Consider the following 17083-nt stretch of genomic DNA (forward strand, 5'->3'; position numbering starts at 1 on the left):
TTTAATTCTATTTGTGTTCAGCTGGCTGTCTTATAATAAATGTAAACTGAAGAGCTGGAGACTTTTACAGAGGTTAAGTTGGTTTACAACAATGAGATTCAACTGTAGGTCAGTGAATTTACAGTTGATGTTATTCAGCACTATATTCCTGATCCAAGACAGATAGAATCAGCCGAAACATATTTGAATGATTGCATTAGTCATTCTGTCTATGAACTAGTAAATGTAATATATTGGTAGAACTGTTAACACCACTGCCATCAAGAAAATCGAGATCTCAGATCAGTCCAATGACTTACAGTATTAACAATAACCGGAGTAACTGTTACCATGGTCGTATTTGGCAGTCAAAGCGGTTGAGTTAATGAGTAATAAAGAATAAATAGAAGTTACAGCCCAGCCTCAGTCCCATGATCAATGAGAAGTTAATAACGTCATGAAACAAAATGAAGTCTATAACTAACAGGAAGTTGAGCTACTAAGCCTCAGAAACTGTACGCTCACGCATACTTTTTTTCTCTCACCTCCCATCTGTGTTCACTTCTGCTTCAACCTAAAGAGGAAAAGGGTCCCATCTACTGTGCTCAGCTTGTTTACATTCCTTCTCATTACATTTACCCCATTTCTTCAGAAGTCGCTCGTTTGAAAGCCGAAGGTAAGACGCGACACTCTCTATGCTGAATATTGTTGTTTTAATGATCTTTAGAGTGATTTATTCAGTCAGGTATGTGGGACTCGCTGGCTAACAGAAGCTAAACTTAACCAGGCTGCTGCTGCTAACATACACGAAGAACAAAGACGTGCTCGTGGCCACTTTAGCGAGTTCGTCATTACGTTATTTTTATTATATTTTTGTGTTTTAAGGATATTTTTGTAAACCATTACATGGCAACTATTTTAAGGAGAAAGAAATCGAACTTCATTCGTGTAATTAGCATTATTGTGCAATTGCTAACCATGACTAGCTCGAGAGCTAAACACAGCAAATACAGTCTTTATCAGTCCGGATGCTTATATTTTGAGTTAATTTTGCATACTTTACGGTGACATGGAGTATAAAACCTTAGTTTATATTTAAAAACAGTTGACAGGTGCTGTTTTCGCGTTTGTTTACAGATATTGGGTAATTTAGAGCAGAAAATCATTATAAAGTCATCGTCGGATATACTTATATATATATATGACAGAGAGAGAAGGTAAAAAAAAAAAAACCCCACACATTTACATTTGTCTTAAATGCATGTTTATCCAGTTAACATGTTAATTACATCACGTAACATTCACGTAAAATCACGTAACATTCAATCAAAATTTCCAGGCGTTTTCGCATGTGGCGTATTAAATGTTTTTGATGCCAGGATGCGTGTCACTGACATATGAAACCTAGTCATATTTCTTGAGAAACAAGTTTTACTTTCGATTATACCTGTATGTTCAGTCAATAAATACATAATGGAAAGAACTGAATTATTGATGACCGAATGGCGGAAAACAAACTAACAAACAAAAGAGTGAAGATGACTAACCTAAAGGCTTATAACCTAGTTTTCCTCTTTCTTTCTTTCTTTCTTTTCTTTTTTTTTTGGCTGATGGGACTTTCCCACATGATGTCATCAGTCCACTGGAATAATCTGCATCATTTCACTATTGTCGTTTATGTCACAAATATAGAGTCTGTAGTAGTAAATGTATTATATTTAGGTAATGACAGCAGCATTATATTTCCCCAAAAGCTGTTGGATGGGTTATTGCCACATGAATCCTTTTCTGGACTCAGTCAATAGAGTTACAGACTGTTGCCATGGGAGAGTCGTTTATTATGCTCAGCACTCATTCAGTCTGCCTGAAAATTTGCTTTGCCCATTTCTCCCCCCATACCAAAGGCCCCTCACCCACTCAACCAGACAGTTATCCACTGGCTTTGCCCCTAACTTAAGTTTGCTCTAGTGATTTTACTGCAATAATGCTAGTCCACATTTAGTTAAAGATATCATCTAAACCAGATTAAAGCAGTGTGAAATCATTCTGCTACTTCTGCATTATCTTGCATTAGTTTCAAGTGACACTTTCCACAATGTTGGTTGATCTATTCAGATTTAGGGTTATTTTTAAATTTTATTTTATTTCATTTTTTGTATCTAAAACTTAAAAAGTAAATTATTATTTTAAAGTCAAGCTCAAGTCTCTTTTTGGTGATTCCTTTCACTATGACTTGTACTTTGTATTATGGAAGAAAAGATCTGCTGCTACTTACGTTTCATTGTGACCTGAATGAAAATGACACTGATAACAGGTGTTGACCTCAGACGACATATAGCCTCAATGATGAGATTCCCAGTCGTCCTTTATGCCTGCTTGATTTATGACACACTTTGTGCCCACACTTCATTTCTGGTGAGTAGCTGATCTAGATCGAGCGTCAAACAATAGAGGCATACATGTCTGTGAGAAGATTGCTCACTGTCTCCATTAGTCCACTATTTGGAGACATCTCTACTTTATTGGAGTGCTCTTGACAGGAAATAATGGCCCTTTAGTACCCCAGAGACATTTTTATGCGATGAGAGACAGTGTTTTGTGTGGTAGGACTCTGTCTGATTATATTTAGTGCCAGTGTCTGACATGTTGGTTGTGGTTGAAGCGTCAGAGCAGATATTTCAGTGCATGTTTACTTTAACATATCAGGGTCTGTGAATGACATGAAGAGGGCGTATGTGTTGGTTTGCATGAGCTGTTCTGTGTGCACTAGTGTGGGAGTTTATTCATGAGCATGTGGGTGAGTTTTCTTTTTTTACTTTTTTGTGGTCATGTCTCGTCTGTGAGAGTTTAGCAGATTTGTGCGGTATGTCAACGTGTAGGAACATGTGCTTTAGCTTTAGTCTTGAATCTGACATTATGGAATAAGCAGCTCCAGTCTCTTTAATCTGGTTGTAAACCTGTGTGTTCCTACATGCATAAAGAGACTTGAATAGGTCTCCAGGCTGTTTGTTTCATTTCCAGTCACTGGTAGTGATTCTAAACTAAATAGCTCCCGTTTCCCATTTCAGTTTGTTCATATAATGATCCACCAATTATTTTCATTAGTATGTGGGATGTCACTTCAGGGAAGTGAGGCAATGTGCATTTTCTCTCATTTCCCAACATTTAACCATGTCTGCCTACATTCTTTTTGCTGTTACTTGATGCTTCTTGCTAGATTGTGTATATTATATAAGCTTTGTCTATGCGTAACCGTATAATCCACAGTAGGGCATCGCTCTAGACTCTTGTTGAGCAGCATTTCTGTCATTTCCTGGATCTGATCTTGGTTTCTGCTGTTGTGACGTATACAGTAACCTGATGATCTACAGGCAGTGGTATTGTTGACTGAAATGCACAATACATCATGTGATCACTGTCATATGATTATGACTAACGTCAGCATCCATCAATCACATGCTTGTATTATCTCTCTTGTTTGCCTTTCCTCTAGTAACTTATAAATCACTCCCTCATATTCATGGTCTTCCTTTTTTTCTTTAAGTAGTTTAATTTCTTTGTACTTCTCTGGCTTATTCCCCCCCCCAATCCAGTATGGATTTGTTCCCAGTAAAGCACGTAACCTCTCATTGCTCTTCCGTTATAAGATAAAGGGCACAGTCAGGAAGTGTTTAATTTTGTTTGGATTTGGAAATAGTTAGTGCTTCGGCTCTGTAGTGATGATTTTTGGTGGGATGTTCCTAGTTAAATGTGGAGGGGGTGCTCAGATCCTTTTTTTTTTTTTTTTTTTTTTTTAAATCATGAACTTTAGTTCTCATTAAGCTGCTTATATTCTATCTTGGCGATTTAATTTTGTACGACAACCATTAGATATGAAGTCACATTGTACAGTTCTAGAGTGTTTAGTTTATAATAAATAGCTCTGAAATGTAGGTTTCTGTATGCATGTATGGCAGTGATGTGTTCTTGGATGATTGTAGCTGTAATTGTTGAAATTGTTGCTACTGTTCTCAACCCAAAATCTCATGGATTGAAGTTTGCCTACATTTCTTTCATGGTAATGGCTTGAGTCTGTCTGGTCTGGAAGTGTCAAAGCTGCATGTCATCTCAGAATGTTCACTGACATCTTTAGAATGTTTAGTTCTAGACTTCAGCAATGCTAAAATGGGTGAATAATTTTATTTTTGACTGAAAGCTATTATATAATTTGTAAATATTATTATTATTATTATTATTATGTGTATTATTATGTATTATTAATATATCGTTGTAGCATCGAAATCTCAATGTGTGCATCCGCGATGTTAAGTATAGAGATTGTATACAGACCAGACACCATGGTTCAGAACCATAGATTATAAAAAAATATGGACGTAGTGTCCGTGATGTCACCCGTAGATTTCTGAAGAGCATTTTTGAAGCGAAAAAGCAGCCGTTGCCATCTTGGCAACGTGCGTCACTGCTGGATAACTGAAAATGGGTGAAGAGGCGGGACGTGGTTGGAACTGAGGTGCCTGGTTGCTGAAACCACGTCCGCCTAGCACAACATGATCATGTTAGCAGGCTAAAGAAGCTATCTATCCATCTTAGACACTATCTAAAATATTAATAAAGATAAGTTATATCATTAGAAAGTTCTAAAGGTTTACTGTCAATCTACAGTGTCTTTTTTAACGATATAGATGCTCCAGCAATAGTAATATTGTAATTTGTGTTGGATGTGCAATATAACAACAAGCAAAATCAAAACGGGACTTCATACCTTTGTAATGAAATAGCGATTGCAAGATGAATCCAATCCGTTGCACTTGGATAAAATGTCCATGAGCGTCTATTGAAAAACCAACAACAGTACTTTTAGTCCACAAAAGCATTAAATCCATGAAATATTGATATATTATCCATTGTTTGCATCACTTTTCTTGTGAATGATCTGCTCTCCATCATCGTTCTTCAAGAAATTATGCAACCTGAGCAGAGTTTATGTTGTAAAACTGTAATGATCGTATACATTAGACTCTCACAAACAAATGAGCCCGCATCCAAAGTATAATTTTTCAAAATAGTGCAGCAGTTTTAATTATAATATCCAAGCAGTGCTGGCTGTCAGAGTTTGTGGTGTCTTGAGAGGCATATTCTCCAGCCATTGTCATAGTAAATCTCACGAACAAAACTTTTTGCCAATGCCAAGACGATCCAACAACGTGTGTTTATCTTTCGCATGTGTGCACATGTACACAGACGCACATCTGTCTCGAACATATAACTGTACAGCAAGCCATATTATTTGATAATTGTATAAAATAATCCAGAAAAAAGCACAAACACGGCAGAGATGCCAAATTCAGTGGCTGGAATTAGCTGAAATAACATGTTGGCTCACCCTTAATTATGCAGAACTTTAAGGCTTAATATAATTTAAACTGATTAATTATTAAAAAATTCACCCCCCTCAGAGTTGTTATGAAGGGCAAAATTAGCTGTATAGACCAAAACTACAATTTGTACCAGGCTGTAAACATGTTTATTTTCTGCTGTAAAGTTGGGCATTTTAACATGGGGGTCAATGAGATTCTGCTCTCTTTTGGAGCCTGTCCCTAGCGGCCAGTCGATGAATTGCAGTTTAAGGGGGAAGTTGCCGCTAGTTCAAAACACACGTGATTCTCAGATTGATTGCAAAGTTTGACGATCATCATTTGAACGTGTTTAGGTCTTGTCAGTTTAAAAATTAAAGCAATTTTAAACCATTTGAGCGCATGAAGACACGAAAGGGAACTCAATTCTGAACGTGCGGCTGTATTCTGTGCGCGCATACACACACAGAGCTGTGGAGATGCACGTGAACACCGAATGCTTAGTCTTGTTTAGCAGAAGGTCTGGACTCTATCGCAGCTTTCATTGGCCAAGGACCGCCCAAGAGGACTTTTGACTGACATGTAACGCAACCAATCACAGTCCGTTTTGTTCCACGTCATGTTTAGGGGCTTGAAAATGTAAAGTCACTGTCTCTGCAATAACAGACCGGTGTGCATCTATAATTTATTAATTCAAGAATGTTGTTCAAGTTTACTGAAACAATGGAGCCACAAACTTTGCATGCTTTTGAAAATCCAGCGTTTAGTTGATCCTAGTAAGCGCTTGTAAACTCGAACACATTCTTTTTCCACGAGAAATTTACATTTTTATTTAATTTATACAGTGAAGAATATGCAGTGTTATTTTACATTTGATTATTCAATTTCTGTACCTGAATACTGTTAGACTTAACTGAAAATATCTAAAGCACTATTTGTCTTTATTCTATTCTATTTATTTATTACTTATGAATTATTTTATGTGTATTCACTTACCTTCAAAATCACCCCAACTATCCTAGAATGATTAATTCTTTCCAAATAGAGCTATATTTGATATATTTAATATATTTTTCATATCGCATTATATGTTGCAGAAAAACAAACTATCGCAGTGCCATTTTTTTTCAATATCATGCAGACCTAATTATTATTATCATCATTATTAAATATATAAAATATAATACAAATGTAACATGTATGTATGTGTATATATATATATATATATATATATATATATATAATAGTTCTAAAAAAACCTTAGACAAATGTCAAACTAGGTTTGATGTAACAGTCTGAAGTTATTTAAATGTGTATTTTATCTGTTAAACATTTGTCTAATATTATTATGTGAGCATAACTCATGATCATTGATGTTTCTAGCACCATAATCTTCTGTTTAAGTTATTGGCGCAAGACTGTCTTTAAGTCAGATTAGATCATTTTATTTGTGCATATGGACTGAGTGTTGTAGGGTTTTACATGTGCCTCTTCCTCTGTTGTAAAGTGAAATTTACTCCTATGTCTGAAGTGAAGTGCAGCTAGAGTTATTGTTGGAGATATTCCTTGTGGTTTATCAGCATGTTTTCTTTTTTATGTCAACGAGAATGACTGTGCAGAAGACACAGATGGATTCACAGGTGGATCATTTCACAATGTGAAAGCAACTCCAACACTGAGCTAATGCCTGGAGAGCTGTGACCATGTGTGTGTGTGTGTGTGTGTGTGTGTGTGTGTGTGTGTGTGGGGGTGTTTGATTTCTAGTGAATCACACTCATGAAGGGGTCAGTTATGATGAGGAATCCTGATGAATTCAGTGTTTTTGTTCCTGATCAAAGCAGCAGTCGTTGTCTGTGTGCTCCTAATACACTCCCTCGTCTATCCCATGTAATTAGTATAGGTTTCAATTCCCGCCGGAGTCACGTGGTTGCTAGTCAGCTGAAAAACAAACTTAGGCAATATGGCTCTATATGAGCTCACTGAAAGCATGATTTCTTGTGCGTCTTGTTTCCCCCATTTTAATGCTGCGACAATTGTGTTTTTTCTAGGATGTCATTGTACCCATCCCTAGAGGACCTTAAAGTGGACAAGGTCATTAGGGTAAGCATTAAAAATGTGTATTATTTAAATACTATTATAGTATATATCAATATTTTGAATTGCCTTTTATTTTTATATTTTCAATTTTAATGTATTTTTTAATAATTTTGTTTAAATTTTCAAATATTTATAGAGGTTTAGTTTCTCATCTGTTTTATTTTATTTCAGCTTTATAATTTAAAAACAAATGTTTTTTAAAGTGTTATTAACCATCCACATGATTAAGGCACTTTAAAAGATCTAGAATTGAAATATAGTGGATGTTCACATGTGGTCTTCTCCTCTAGGCACAATCACAGTTTGCTAATGCCACTTCCAGTACCCCAGCCATCACCCAGGGCGTCTACCAGCCACAGCCTGCCACACAGGGGATGCCAAGCTCCAGTGAGTCCCGGGCTCTTCCTGCCTGTCTCATTTCAATGCTTCTTACGCCGTCTGTCTTGCTTCCCTCTCCCTTATCATGCCATTCTCTCTTTCATTTCTGGAGTGCTGCGTGAGAGCTGTTTTTATAGAGATAAAAGGCATGCCAGTGTTTTTTGGGATTGTCAAACAGGAAATGAAGACATGCCTTAGGGGATCTGGAAGCAATTCAACAACAGTGCATCAGCCTTCCCTATTTCCTTTTTTTAATCTCAGTGTAAAACAAGTGCTCAAGTTGAACCCCTCTTATCCAGGCAGCACCGCCTTCCACCTATCTGTTCTCATTGTGTTGCTGTGTGAAGCCTCGCTGGACACTGCTAGGATATTACACAACAAGAATGTTAAAAAAGAATTTTTAAGGTGGTGGTTCACACAGTACTGTAACTTCAATGATGGTCTCTGAAGCTCATGTTTCTCTAACCTTAAAGGATTAGTTCACTTTCAAATGAGAATTAGCCCAGGCTTTACTCACTCGCAAGCCATCTAGGTGTATATGACTTTGTTCTTTCTCATGAAAACAATCTGAGATATTTTAAATATATGTCCTGATGCATCCGAGGTTTATATTGGCAGTGAACAGGGTTCACGAGTATGAGCTGAAGAAATTGCATCCATCCATCATAAATGTGTACTCTACACGACTCCGGGGGGTTGATAAAGGCCTTCTGAGGCAAAGCAATGCGTTCGTATAAAAAAATCCATATTTAACAAGTCATGAAGTAAAATATCTAGCTTCCGCTAGACCGCATTTTTAACCAACAAAAGAGCATCTTTAAAGGGTTAGTTCACCCAAAAATGAAAATTCTGTCATTTATTACTCACCCTCATGCCGTTCCACACCCGTAAGACCTTCGTTAATCTTCAGAACACAAATTAAGGTATTTTAGTTGAAATCCGATAGCTCCGTGAGGCCTCCATAGGGAGCAATGGACACTTCTTCTCTCAAGATCCATAAAGGTACTAAAATCATATTTAAATCAGTTCATGTGAGTACAGTGGTTCATTATTAATATTATAAAGCGACGAGAATATTTTTGGAGCGCCAAAAAACAAAATAACGACTTATTTAGTGATGGCCGATTTCAAAACACTGCTTCAGGAAGCATCGGAGCATAAATGAATCAGCGTGTCGAATCATGATTCAGATCGCGTGTCAAACTGCCAACGGCTGAAATCACGTGACTTTGGCGCTCCGAACAGCAGATTCGACACACTGATTCATCTGTGCTCCGATGCTTCATGAAGTAGTGTTTTGAAATCGGTCATCACTAAATAAGTCGTTATTTAGTTTTTTTTTTGGCGCACCAAATATATTCTCGTCGCTTTATAATATTAATATTGAACCACTGTACTCACATCAACCGATTTAAATATGTTATTAATACCTTTTATGGATCTTGAGAGAGGAAGTGTCCATTGCTCCCTATGGAGGCCTCACAGAGCCATCGGATTTCAACTAAAATATTTTAATTTGTGTTCTGAAGATTAACAAAGGTCTTACGGGTGTGGAACGGCATGAAGGTAATAAATGACAGAATTTTCAGTTTTGGGTGAACTAACCCTTTAACAACATCTTTAAACAACAAAAATTCTGTCAATATTGCTGTAACTGGCAGCAACACACACCACAGTTTATGTTGCTGTTGTAATTGGAGGAAGATTTGAAGTGCTTACACCTTTGGATGCAAAATATTTTATAATAAGAATTATTGTGCTCCCATTCTAATGGCTCCATCAGATGTGTTTACAAATATGCTGTTCATTTTAACTTTCTATTCGCTTTCATTTTTAAATGTATGTCTGGACCTGATGGTAGGAAAGTTAAAAAAAAAAAAAAAATCAGTGCAGAAATCTAGAGACTGACTGGTGTGCTAGTGTGTGTTTGTGTAGGAACATGTTTCACAGGCAGACATTTTCCTATCAGAGTGCTGGGGGAAGCAGGAGGAAGAGAAGCAAGCAGTGTAGCTTGACTCAACTCAGGAAATAATTACTGGATGGAAACATTCATGGCCAGAATCTGAAACCAGCGACTGTAGGATGACTGAGTGTCGACACTTAAACTCTCTGTTCTTCACAGTTCTCTGTTTTTCTATGTTCTGCTTTTTTCACTTGCTTGTTGCGGTAAACTAAGATTTTTTAAAACTACAGAATAAACAAAAAATAATCTACAGGTTCATGGCTAATCATCACTAAGCTACTATGTCAGCTTCAAAACTTCAATATGAAACACTTTCTCTTTCTCTCCCTCCAGCTCTGTATCCGAATCTCGAGGAGCTGGGAGACTATATGGGCCTCAGTCTAAACAGTGATGAGGTCCAGAGAAACCTTGCACTGGTCCCGGTGGCTGAGAGTGTAAGTGTCTGTGTTTTGTGTTGCTTTAGCATGGCATAAATGTGTGCTTTGAGAAGTGGAAATTACAAAACAGAAGTACAAACGTTGATTGTCTCGGAGTACACATTTGTTTTTAAGAGTTCAATTTGGGTTTCTCTTCCCTGTTCCTAAGTATTGCCACTCATCAAGAAATATTTAAATGTATGCAAACAATGACATTTCAGAGTCTCAAATGTTTTCCTAGCAGCGCAAGTTAAACCACTCTTGCCTGGTTTAGTTTGCTCTACGACCTGTTTTTCCAACCCTGCCACTGTTGTCTTGTACAATATTTTCTGTTAAAGCAGCCAAGGCAATTGTGTAAGCTTTGAAACAGGCAGCAGTTGTGTATGTGTGTTAGCTTTTGTGCTTTTTTTTCTTCTTTTTTTGTGAATAGTTCAGACTGGCCACAGGGTGTCTTAGCATAACCCATATTTCTTTTCAGCATCATTCCTGGAAGCAGAGCTCAGAAATGACTCATGCACCATAAGGCTTGTGTTGGAGTGTTGCTAATGTAGGCTGCTTTCTAAAGGCATCTTAAAATGATATTCAGTGTTCAAAGTACTAAACATTAGGCCAGCATCTCCCAACCTTTTTTGTACCGTAACAGCCGTAATGCTGCATCAATAAGGCTCAAGTACCCATTTATCAACACCAAACCGGAAATGCATTTCTTTTCAATAATACTGTTGGACATCATTTTACTAACATTGTTAAAGCTGCTTTTATAAATCATTACTTTAGGTGAAAAACAGACTCAAAAACTAGCACATTCTAATATGTATATCTTGTTTTCGTTCCTTAAAGGTGCCGTAGAACGTCTTTTCAAAAGATGTAATATAAGTCTAAGGTGTCCCCTGAATATGTCTGTGAAGTTTCAGCTCAAAATACCCCATAGATTTTTTTTAATTCATTTTTTTAACTGCCTATTTTGGGGCATCATTAACTATGCACCGATTCAGGCTGCGCGGCCCCTTTAAATCTCTCGCTCCCTGCCCCCGAGCTCTCGACTATAAGTGCAGTTATACAGTGCATAAACAAAGTTCACACAGCTAATATAACCCTCAAATGGATCTTTACAAGATGTTCGTCATTCATGCTGCATGCATGCATCGATTTCTCTTGAGTATAGTATTTATTTGGATGTTTACATTTGATTCTGAATGAGTTTGAGGCTATATGCTCTGTGGCTAACGGCTAATGCTACACTGTTGGAGAGATTTATAAAGAATGAAGTTGTGTTTATGAATTATACAGACTGCAAGTGTTTAAAAATGAAAGTAGCGACGGCTCTTGTCTTCGAATACAGTAATAAACGATGGTAACTTTAACAACATTTAACAGTACATTAGCAACATGCTAATGAAACATTTAGAAAGACAATTTACAAATATCACTAAAAATATCATGTAATCATGGATCGTGTCACTTATTGTTACATAACAGTCGGTGTTATGTTGAGATTCGCCTGTTTTTCGGAGGTCTTTTAAACAAATGAGATTTACATAAGAAGGAGGAAGCAATGGAGTTTGAAACTCAACGTATGTCTTTTCCATGTACTGAACTCTTGTTATTCAACTATGCCGAGGTAAATTCAATTTTTGATTCTAGGGCACCTTTAAAAAGAAACTGAAAAATAACAAGGTTTAATTACAGTCATTTATTTGGTAACTAAATTGTTCACATTAATTAACGCATTAGATATCAGTAACAATAAACAACAGTTTTAACAGTTAATGAATATACTGTTGTTCATTGTTATTTCTTGTTCTTTTATAATACATTATAACTAATTCTAATTTATACAACTTTATACAATAAAAGAAATATTAGTCAGAGCCATATCCTTCTCCTGGCTTGTGGTCGTTTACTGATCCATCCTCTCTCTTCTTTCCTATTACTTCCTGTCACTGCTTCTACTGTCCTATCATAATATAGGCATAAATGCCAAAAATAAAAATGTATTCGTATACACTACCATTAAGTTTAATAATAAATTAATTGAATTGATTAAAAGTCACGGTAAAAACGTTTATAATTTTTGTTTTTATTTCTATTAAGAATTCTAAAAACAGTGTACAAAAATATTGTTTGCACAAAAATATTGAGCTGTACAACTGTTTTCAACACTGATAATAATAAGAAATGTTTCTTGAGCAACAAATCAGCATATTAGAATGATTTCTGAAGGATCATGTGACATATTTCATTACAAAATAATGAAAAATTCAGATTTGATTCAGGTTTTGCTAGTTATTTTTATCCACTGACATAGTCTTAAAGTAACACTCCACTTTTTTTGAAAATAGGCTCATTTTCCAACTCCCCTAGAGTTAAACAGTTGAGTTTTACCGTTTTCGAATCCATTCAGTCGATCTCCGGTTCTGGCGGTACCACTTTTAGCATAGCTTAGCATAGTTCATTGAATCTGATTAGACCGTTAGCATTGCGCTTAAAAATCACCAAAGAGTTTCGATATTTTTCCTATTTAAAACTTGACTCTTCTGTAGTTAAATCGTGTACTAAGACCGACGGAAAATAAAAAGTTGTGATTTTCTAGGCTGATATGGCTAGGAACTATATGGCTATGATACTGCCGATTCATGGCTGCAGCAGGAGCAATGATATTACGCAGCGTCTCTCACAAACGTCTCCATGGTTGCAAGGCACGTTCCCTGTGCAAGCAGGGGCTCACGGGCGCTGCGTAATATCATTGCACTGCTGCAGCCATGGAACGGCAGCAAAGTACCTTGATTATTACGCCAGAATGAGAGTATAGTTCCTAGCCATATCAGCCTAGAAAATGACAACTTTTTATTTTCCGTCGGCCTTAGTACACGATTTAACTACAGAAGAGTCAAGTTTTAAATAGGAAAAATATCTAAACTCTTTGGTCATTTTTAAGCGCAATGCTACGGTCTAATCAGATTCAATGAACTATGCTAAGCTATGCTAAAAGTGGTACCGCCAGAACCGGAGATCGGCTGAATGGATTCCAAAACAGTAAAACTCAACTATTTAACTCTAGGGGATTTGGAAAATGAGCCTATTTTCAAAAAAAGTGGAGTGTTCCTTTAATAAGGCAAAATCTAAATCTTTCCAAGTACTTCTTGGGAAGTATTGCATAAGACCATTTGCATGGACTGCAGTTGCTATCCACTTAAGTCGTGTTGTTTGGAATACCATTTCCGGGTCCAAGCCTCCAGTCGTTTTAAGTGACTACTAGCTCAGCTGCAGTTTATGAACACTATTTATTCATATTACACATTTAAAAGTAAGCTTTTGTAAACTCATGTTACAGTTACATATACTACAGTCTCTGGGCTCACGGCTTCTGGGACACTAATATTTAAATGATTCATAAAAGATGAATCCCTGTCTGGCCATCTGGAATTTCGGTATGGAGATTTTAGGTTAGGATCGTAATTTTTTTTTCTTTCTTTCTTTCTCCCCCGATAGTTTTACAGCACACTGTGATTATATTAGTACCACTTCTTGTTTGCTTTTGGTATCCGACAAAGTGTTTGGACCTGGAAACAGTGTTGCATGATGTCAGGCTTAACGAGCAGATCATAGAGAAATACATTTTAGCGTTGTATCATGTGACCAATACACTCACACATATGAGAATGAATTAAAACAGTTTTCTCTATCCTGGCAGCAAGTGGCAGTTCCAAGTTCTGTGGGTGGGATGGTGCGGCCTGTGACCGGTGCAGATGTTGGTATCAGGAGGGCAGAGATTCGCCCAGGTCTTCGGGAGGTCATCATCTGCAAAGACCAGGAAGGAAAGGTCGGCCTCCGACTCAGAGATATCGATAATGTGAGTAAAGCTCTTCGCATTAAACACTTCCTCAGAGTCATGACTGGTGTTGTGATTGTTTTGAGTAATTGGTAATATTTTCTAGGGCATTACACCCTCATTCTCAGCATATGTGTCATTGTTATCATAAGCAACATGTGATGTTGTTTTGAGGTGTCATTATCTTCATGTATGTCATTTCCTCTCTCTTTAGGGAGTGTTTGTCCAGCTAGTGCAGGCGAACTCTCCAGCGGCTTTGGGCGGTCTGCGTTTTGGAGATCAGGTTCTGCAGATCAACGGGCAGAACGTTGCTGGTTGGAGCTCAGATAAGGCCCACAAAGCTCTGAAGGCAGCAGCTGAACAACGCATTGAGCTCATTGTCCGAGACAGGTCAGTCATTTCGGTCTATACAGTATATACATATATATACACACTACCAATCAAAAATTCTGGGTTGGTGTGTTTTTTTTTTTTTTTTTTTAAAAAAAAATAAAGTAGTCTCTTATGTTACCCAGGCTGATCAAAAATACAGAACAAGTGTAACATTTTGTAAAATATTATTGTGTATATATATTATTATTATTATAAACGCGTTAACAAAATATTCTGAATATTGTCCTGAAAATGTATATAAATTCAATAGAATCAGCATGACAGGTGTATTACTATATTTGTGTAATTCTTTGCTGCCCCCTGGTGGTTGTAGTATTTTTTTTAATTCAATATGAAAAGAAGGAAGTACCTAATTGATCCAAATTAAGCTCTGTATCATCTGTGGCATAGTGGCGATTACCACAAAGTAATTTTGGGTGAAAAAAACAACATAACATAAAATTACATTTATTTAAAAAAAGGCACACATCAAGTAAACATTTAAATACACATTTTTAGAAGTATAGCCAATGGACAAAATACATGTTAGTATGAGACATGAATCAATTAACTTTAATGCAAACAGTAAGGTCATTAACGATGCTAAACAAATTTACCACCACCCAATGTAAGGTTTGTGCCTCATCTGCACTAAACGAACAGTATTGGTGATTACCAAATAATTTTTTTATGTTTCTGTAATTAATTCACACCAGTGTGTGTGTCACAGATGTGTAACTCTATTATGACGTGGTCTAATAAATTTGTTAAGCACTGTATATGCAATGTCATGATCGCATAAAAAAGGGTTTAATCAAAATTATTTTCTGTGGTAATCAACATAATACCACAGATGATGCAAATAGAGATCAACTGTTTATCATATTTATATATTTTGTGTTCCAGACCATTCCAGCGCACAGTCACCATGCATAAGGACAGCTCCGGACACGTGGGCTTCATCTTCAAATCCGGACGCATCACGTCTCTAGTGAAGGATGGTTCTGCTGCCCGCAATGGCCTGCTCACCGATCACTACATCTGCGAGATCAACGGCCAGAACGTCATTGGACTCAAGGTGAGAGGGGTCACGGTAGTGTTTTCAGGATATGCCTTAAAATCTGGACCGTCATGTCCCAGTACCATTTTTACATGTCAGCTTTCCTTTATAATAAAAACACAAGCCCATAAATATAATGTTAAAAAGGACATTTCAATACAAGATCCATATCTATCACTTTCTCTAAGAAATCAAATTAATTTATCAATTTGAGATTTGTTGATTAAAGTATTTTGTTTTCTGTCTACAGGACACTCAGATTAAGGACATCCTGACCACATCTCCCACTGCCATGACCATCACCATCATGCCTAAGTTCATCTACGAGCACATGATTAAGAAGTGAGATCAGCTTTTTTTTTATACTCTTAAATGATCTAATAATTGTAGTATAGCAGTTACAAAAAAGATCATTTCTAATGCATTAATAAATAGGGATGCACAAATGACATGAACAAAACAGACATCAATAATCTGAAGAATTTGTATCAAAATGAATTGTCTGATCATGACAGCCCTAATCTGTGTATTGCAGGATGTCAGGTGGCCTGCTGAAGTCCTCAATGGATCACTCTGTGCCTGAGGTCTGAACACAGGAGACCACTTCCACCCCCTTCCACAATGCCTACAATCTCTACAATCTTCCCATTGGAGCCTTTCCATCACATGGGTCGTCTATCACTGATTCGATAAACCTCTTCAATCACGTTCATTTATAACATGTACAAATGGCCTTTTTTCTATTTCACTTGTTGGCTGTTATTGTTTGCCTTCTAGTTCTCGATTCTGTCCTTCATGTCATTGTTGCCATTTTTTAATTGTTGTCATATTACATGTTATATAATAATCCATTGTCATTATTGAGTATTATTATTATTATTATCATATGATTATTTTGTTTTGGCTGGAAGGCAAGGGGTTAAAAACTGAACCTGAGCTTCCTTTTTGAAAAGCATTAGCTTCCACACTCCTATCTTTTCAATTCCTCCCACTATGCACAAACACTTTCTTTTTTTGTTTGTTTTTTGGAACATCAATATGCCAAGACAGCTGTACTCTGCCAGAAAGAATCCTTGGCCATAATTTGTAATTTCACAACTCATTTCTTATTGATTTTGAACATGTTTTTTAGATGTTTAATCTTTGATAATATTCTGTCATTATCCTGTAAATGTTAGTGTCTCTAAAAATTTATATACGAATGTAACCTGAAGACTGAAATTATTACAAAAATAAATAATCTTCCTGGTGATACCAATGGAATACACTGCTCAAATACTCAATCTAAATGTTTCATTTCAAAAAGGTTTTGAGATTCTACACATTTGCTTTTTTTTTCCAGATGTTTAGGAACTGAAACAATGGATGGAAAAACTTCAAAAGTAGCAAGAAGGCTTTGTTCACCATGCTGTTTAATATAGATCCTTTTACAGAGCAATGTGGGTCAAGAACGATGTGTTGCAGTGATGTCTGTACACACGAATATTACCATTAAAATATTATTCTACACAAAATATATGAAACATTACCAGACTTACAAGACTGGCTCCACTTAGGGTGCTGATACTGTTAGACAATACAGAGCCAAACTGATGTGCCAGATGAAAAATGTAAACGTCATTAGAATTACCA

The 17083-nt window shown here is 36.6% G+C and overlaps 1 protein-coding gene across 1 annotated transcript; it reads left to right on the plus strand.

Annotated features, from left to right (window-relative positions):
- Positions 1 to 472: 472 nt before the first annotated feature.
- sdcbp2 (syndecan binding protein (syntenin) 2) lies at positions 473 to 16729 on the plus strand. Its single transcript, XM_048177267.1, has 9 exons — positions 473 to 655; positions 7382 to 7433; positions 7721 to 7817; positions 10105 to 10205; positions 13882 to 14040; positions 14234 to 14409; positions 15298 to 15469; positions 15702 to 15793; positions 15987 to 16729. Exons 2-9 carry the CDS (start codon positions 7383 to 7385, stop codon positions 16039 to 16041), a joined length of 903 nt encoding a protein of 300 aa, XP_048033224.1. The 5' UTR covers positions 473 to 655; position 7382; the 3' UTR covers positions 16042 to 16729.
- Positions 16730 to 17083: the final 354 nt, after the last annotated feature.

The sequence above is a fragment of the Megalobrama amblycephala genome, linkage group LG24 (genome assembly GCF_018812025.1).
Source record: "Megalobrama amblycephala isolate DHTTF-2021 linkage group LG24, ASM1881202v1, whole genome shotgun sequence".
In the NCBI taxonomy this organism is placed as follows: Eukaryota; Metazoa; Chordata; class Actinopteri; order Cypriniformes; family Xenocyprididae; genus Megalobrama; species Megalobrama amblycephala.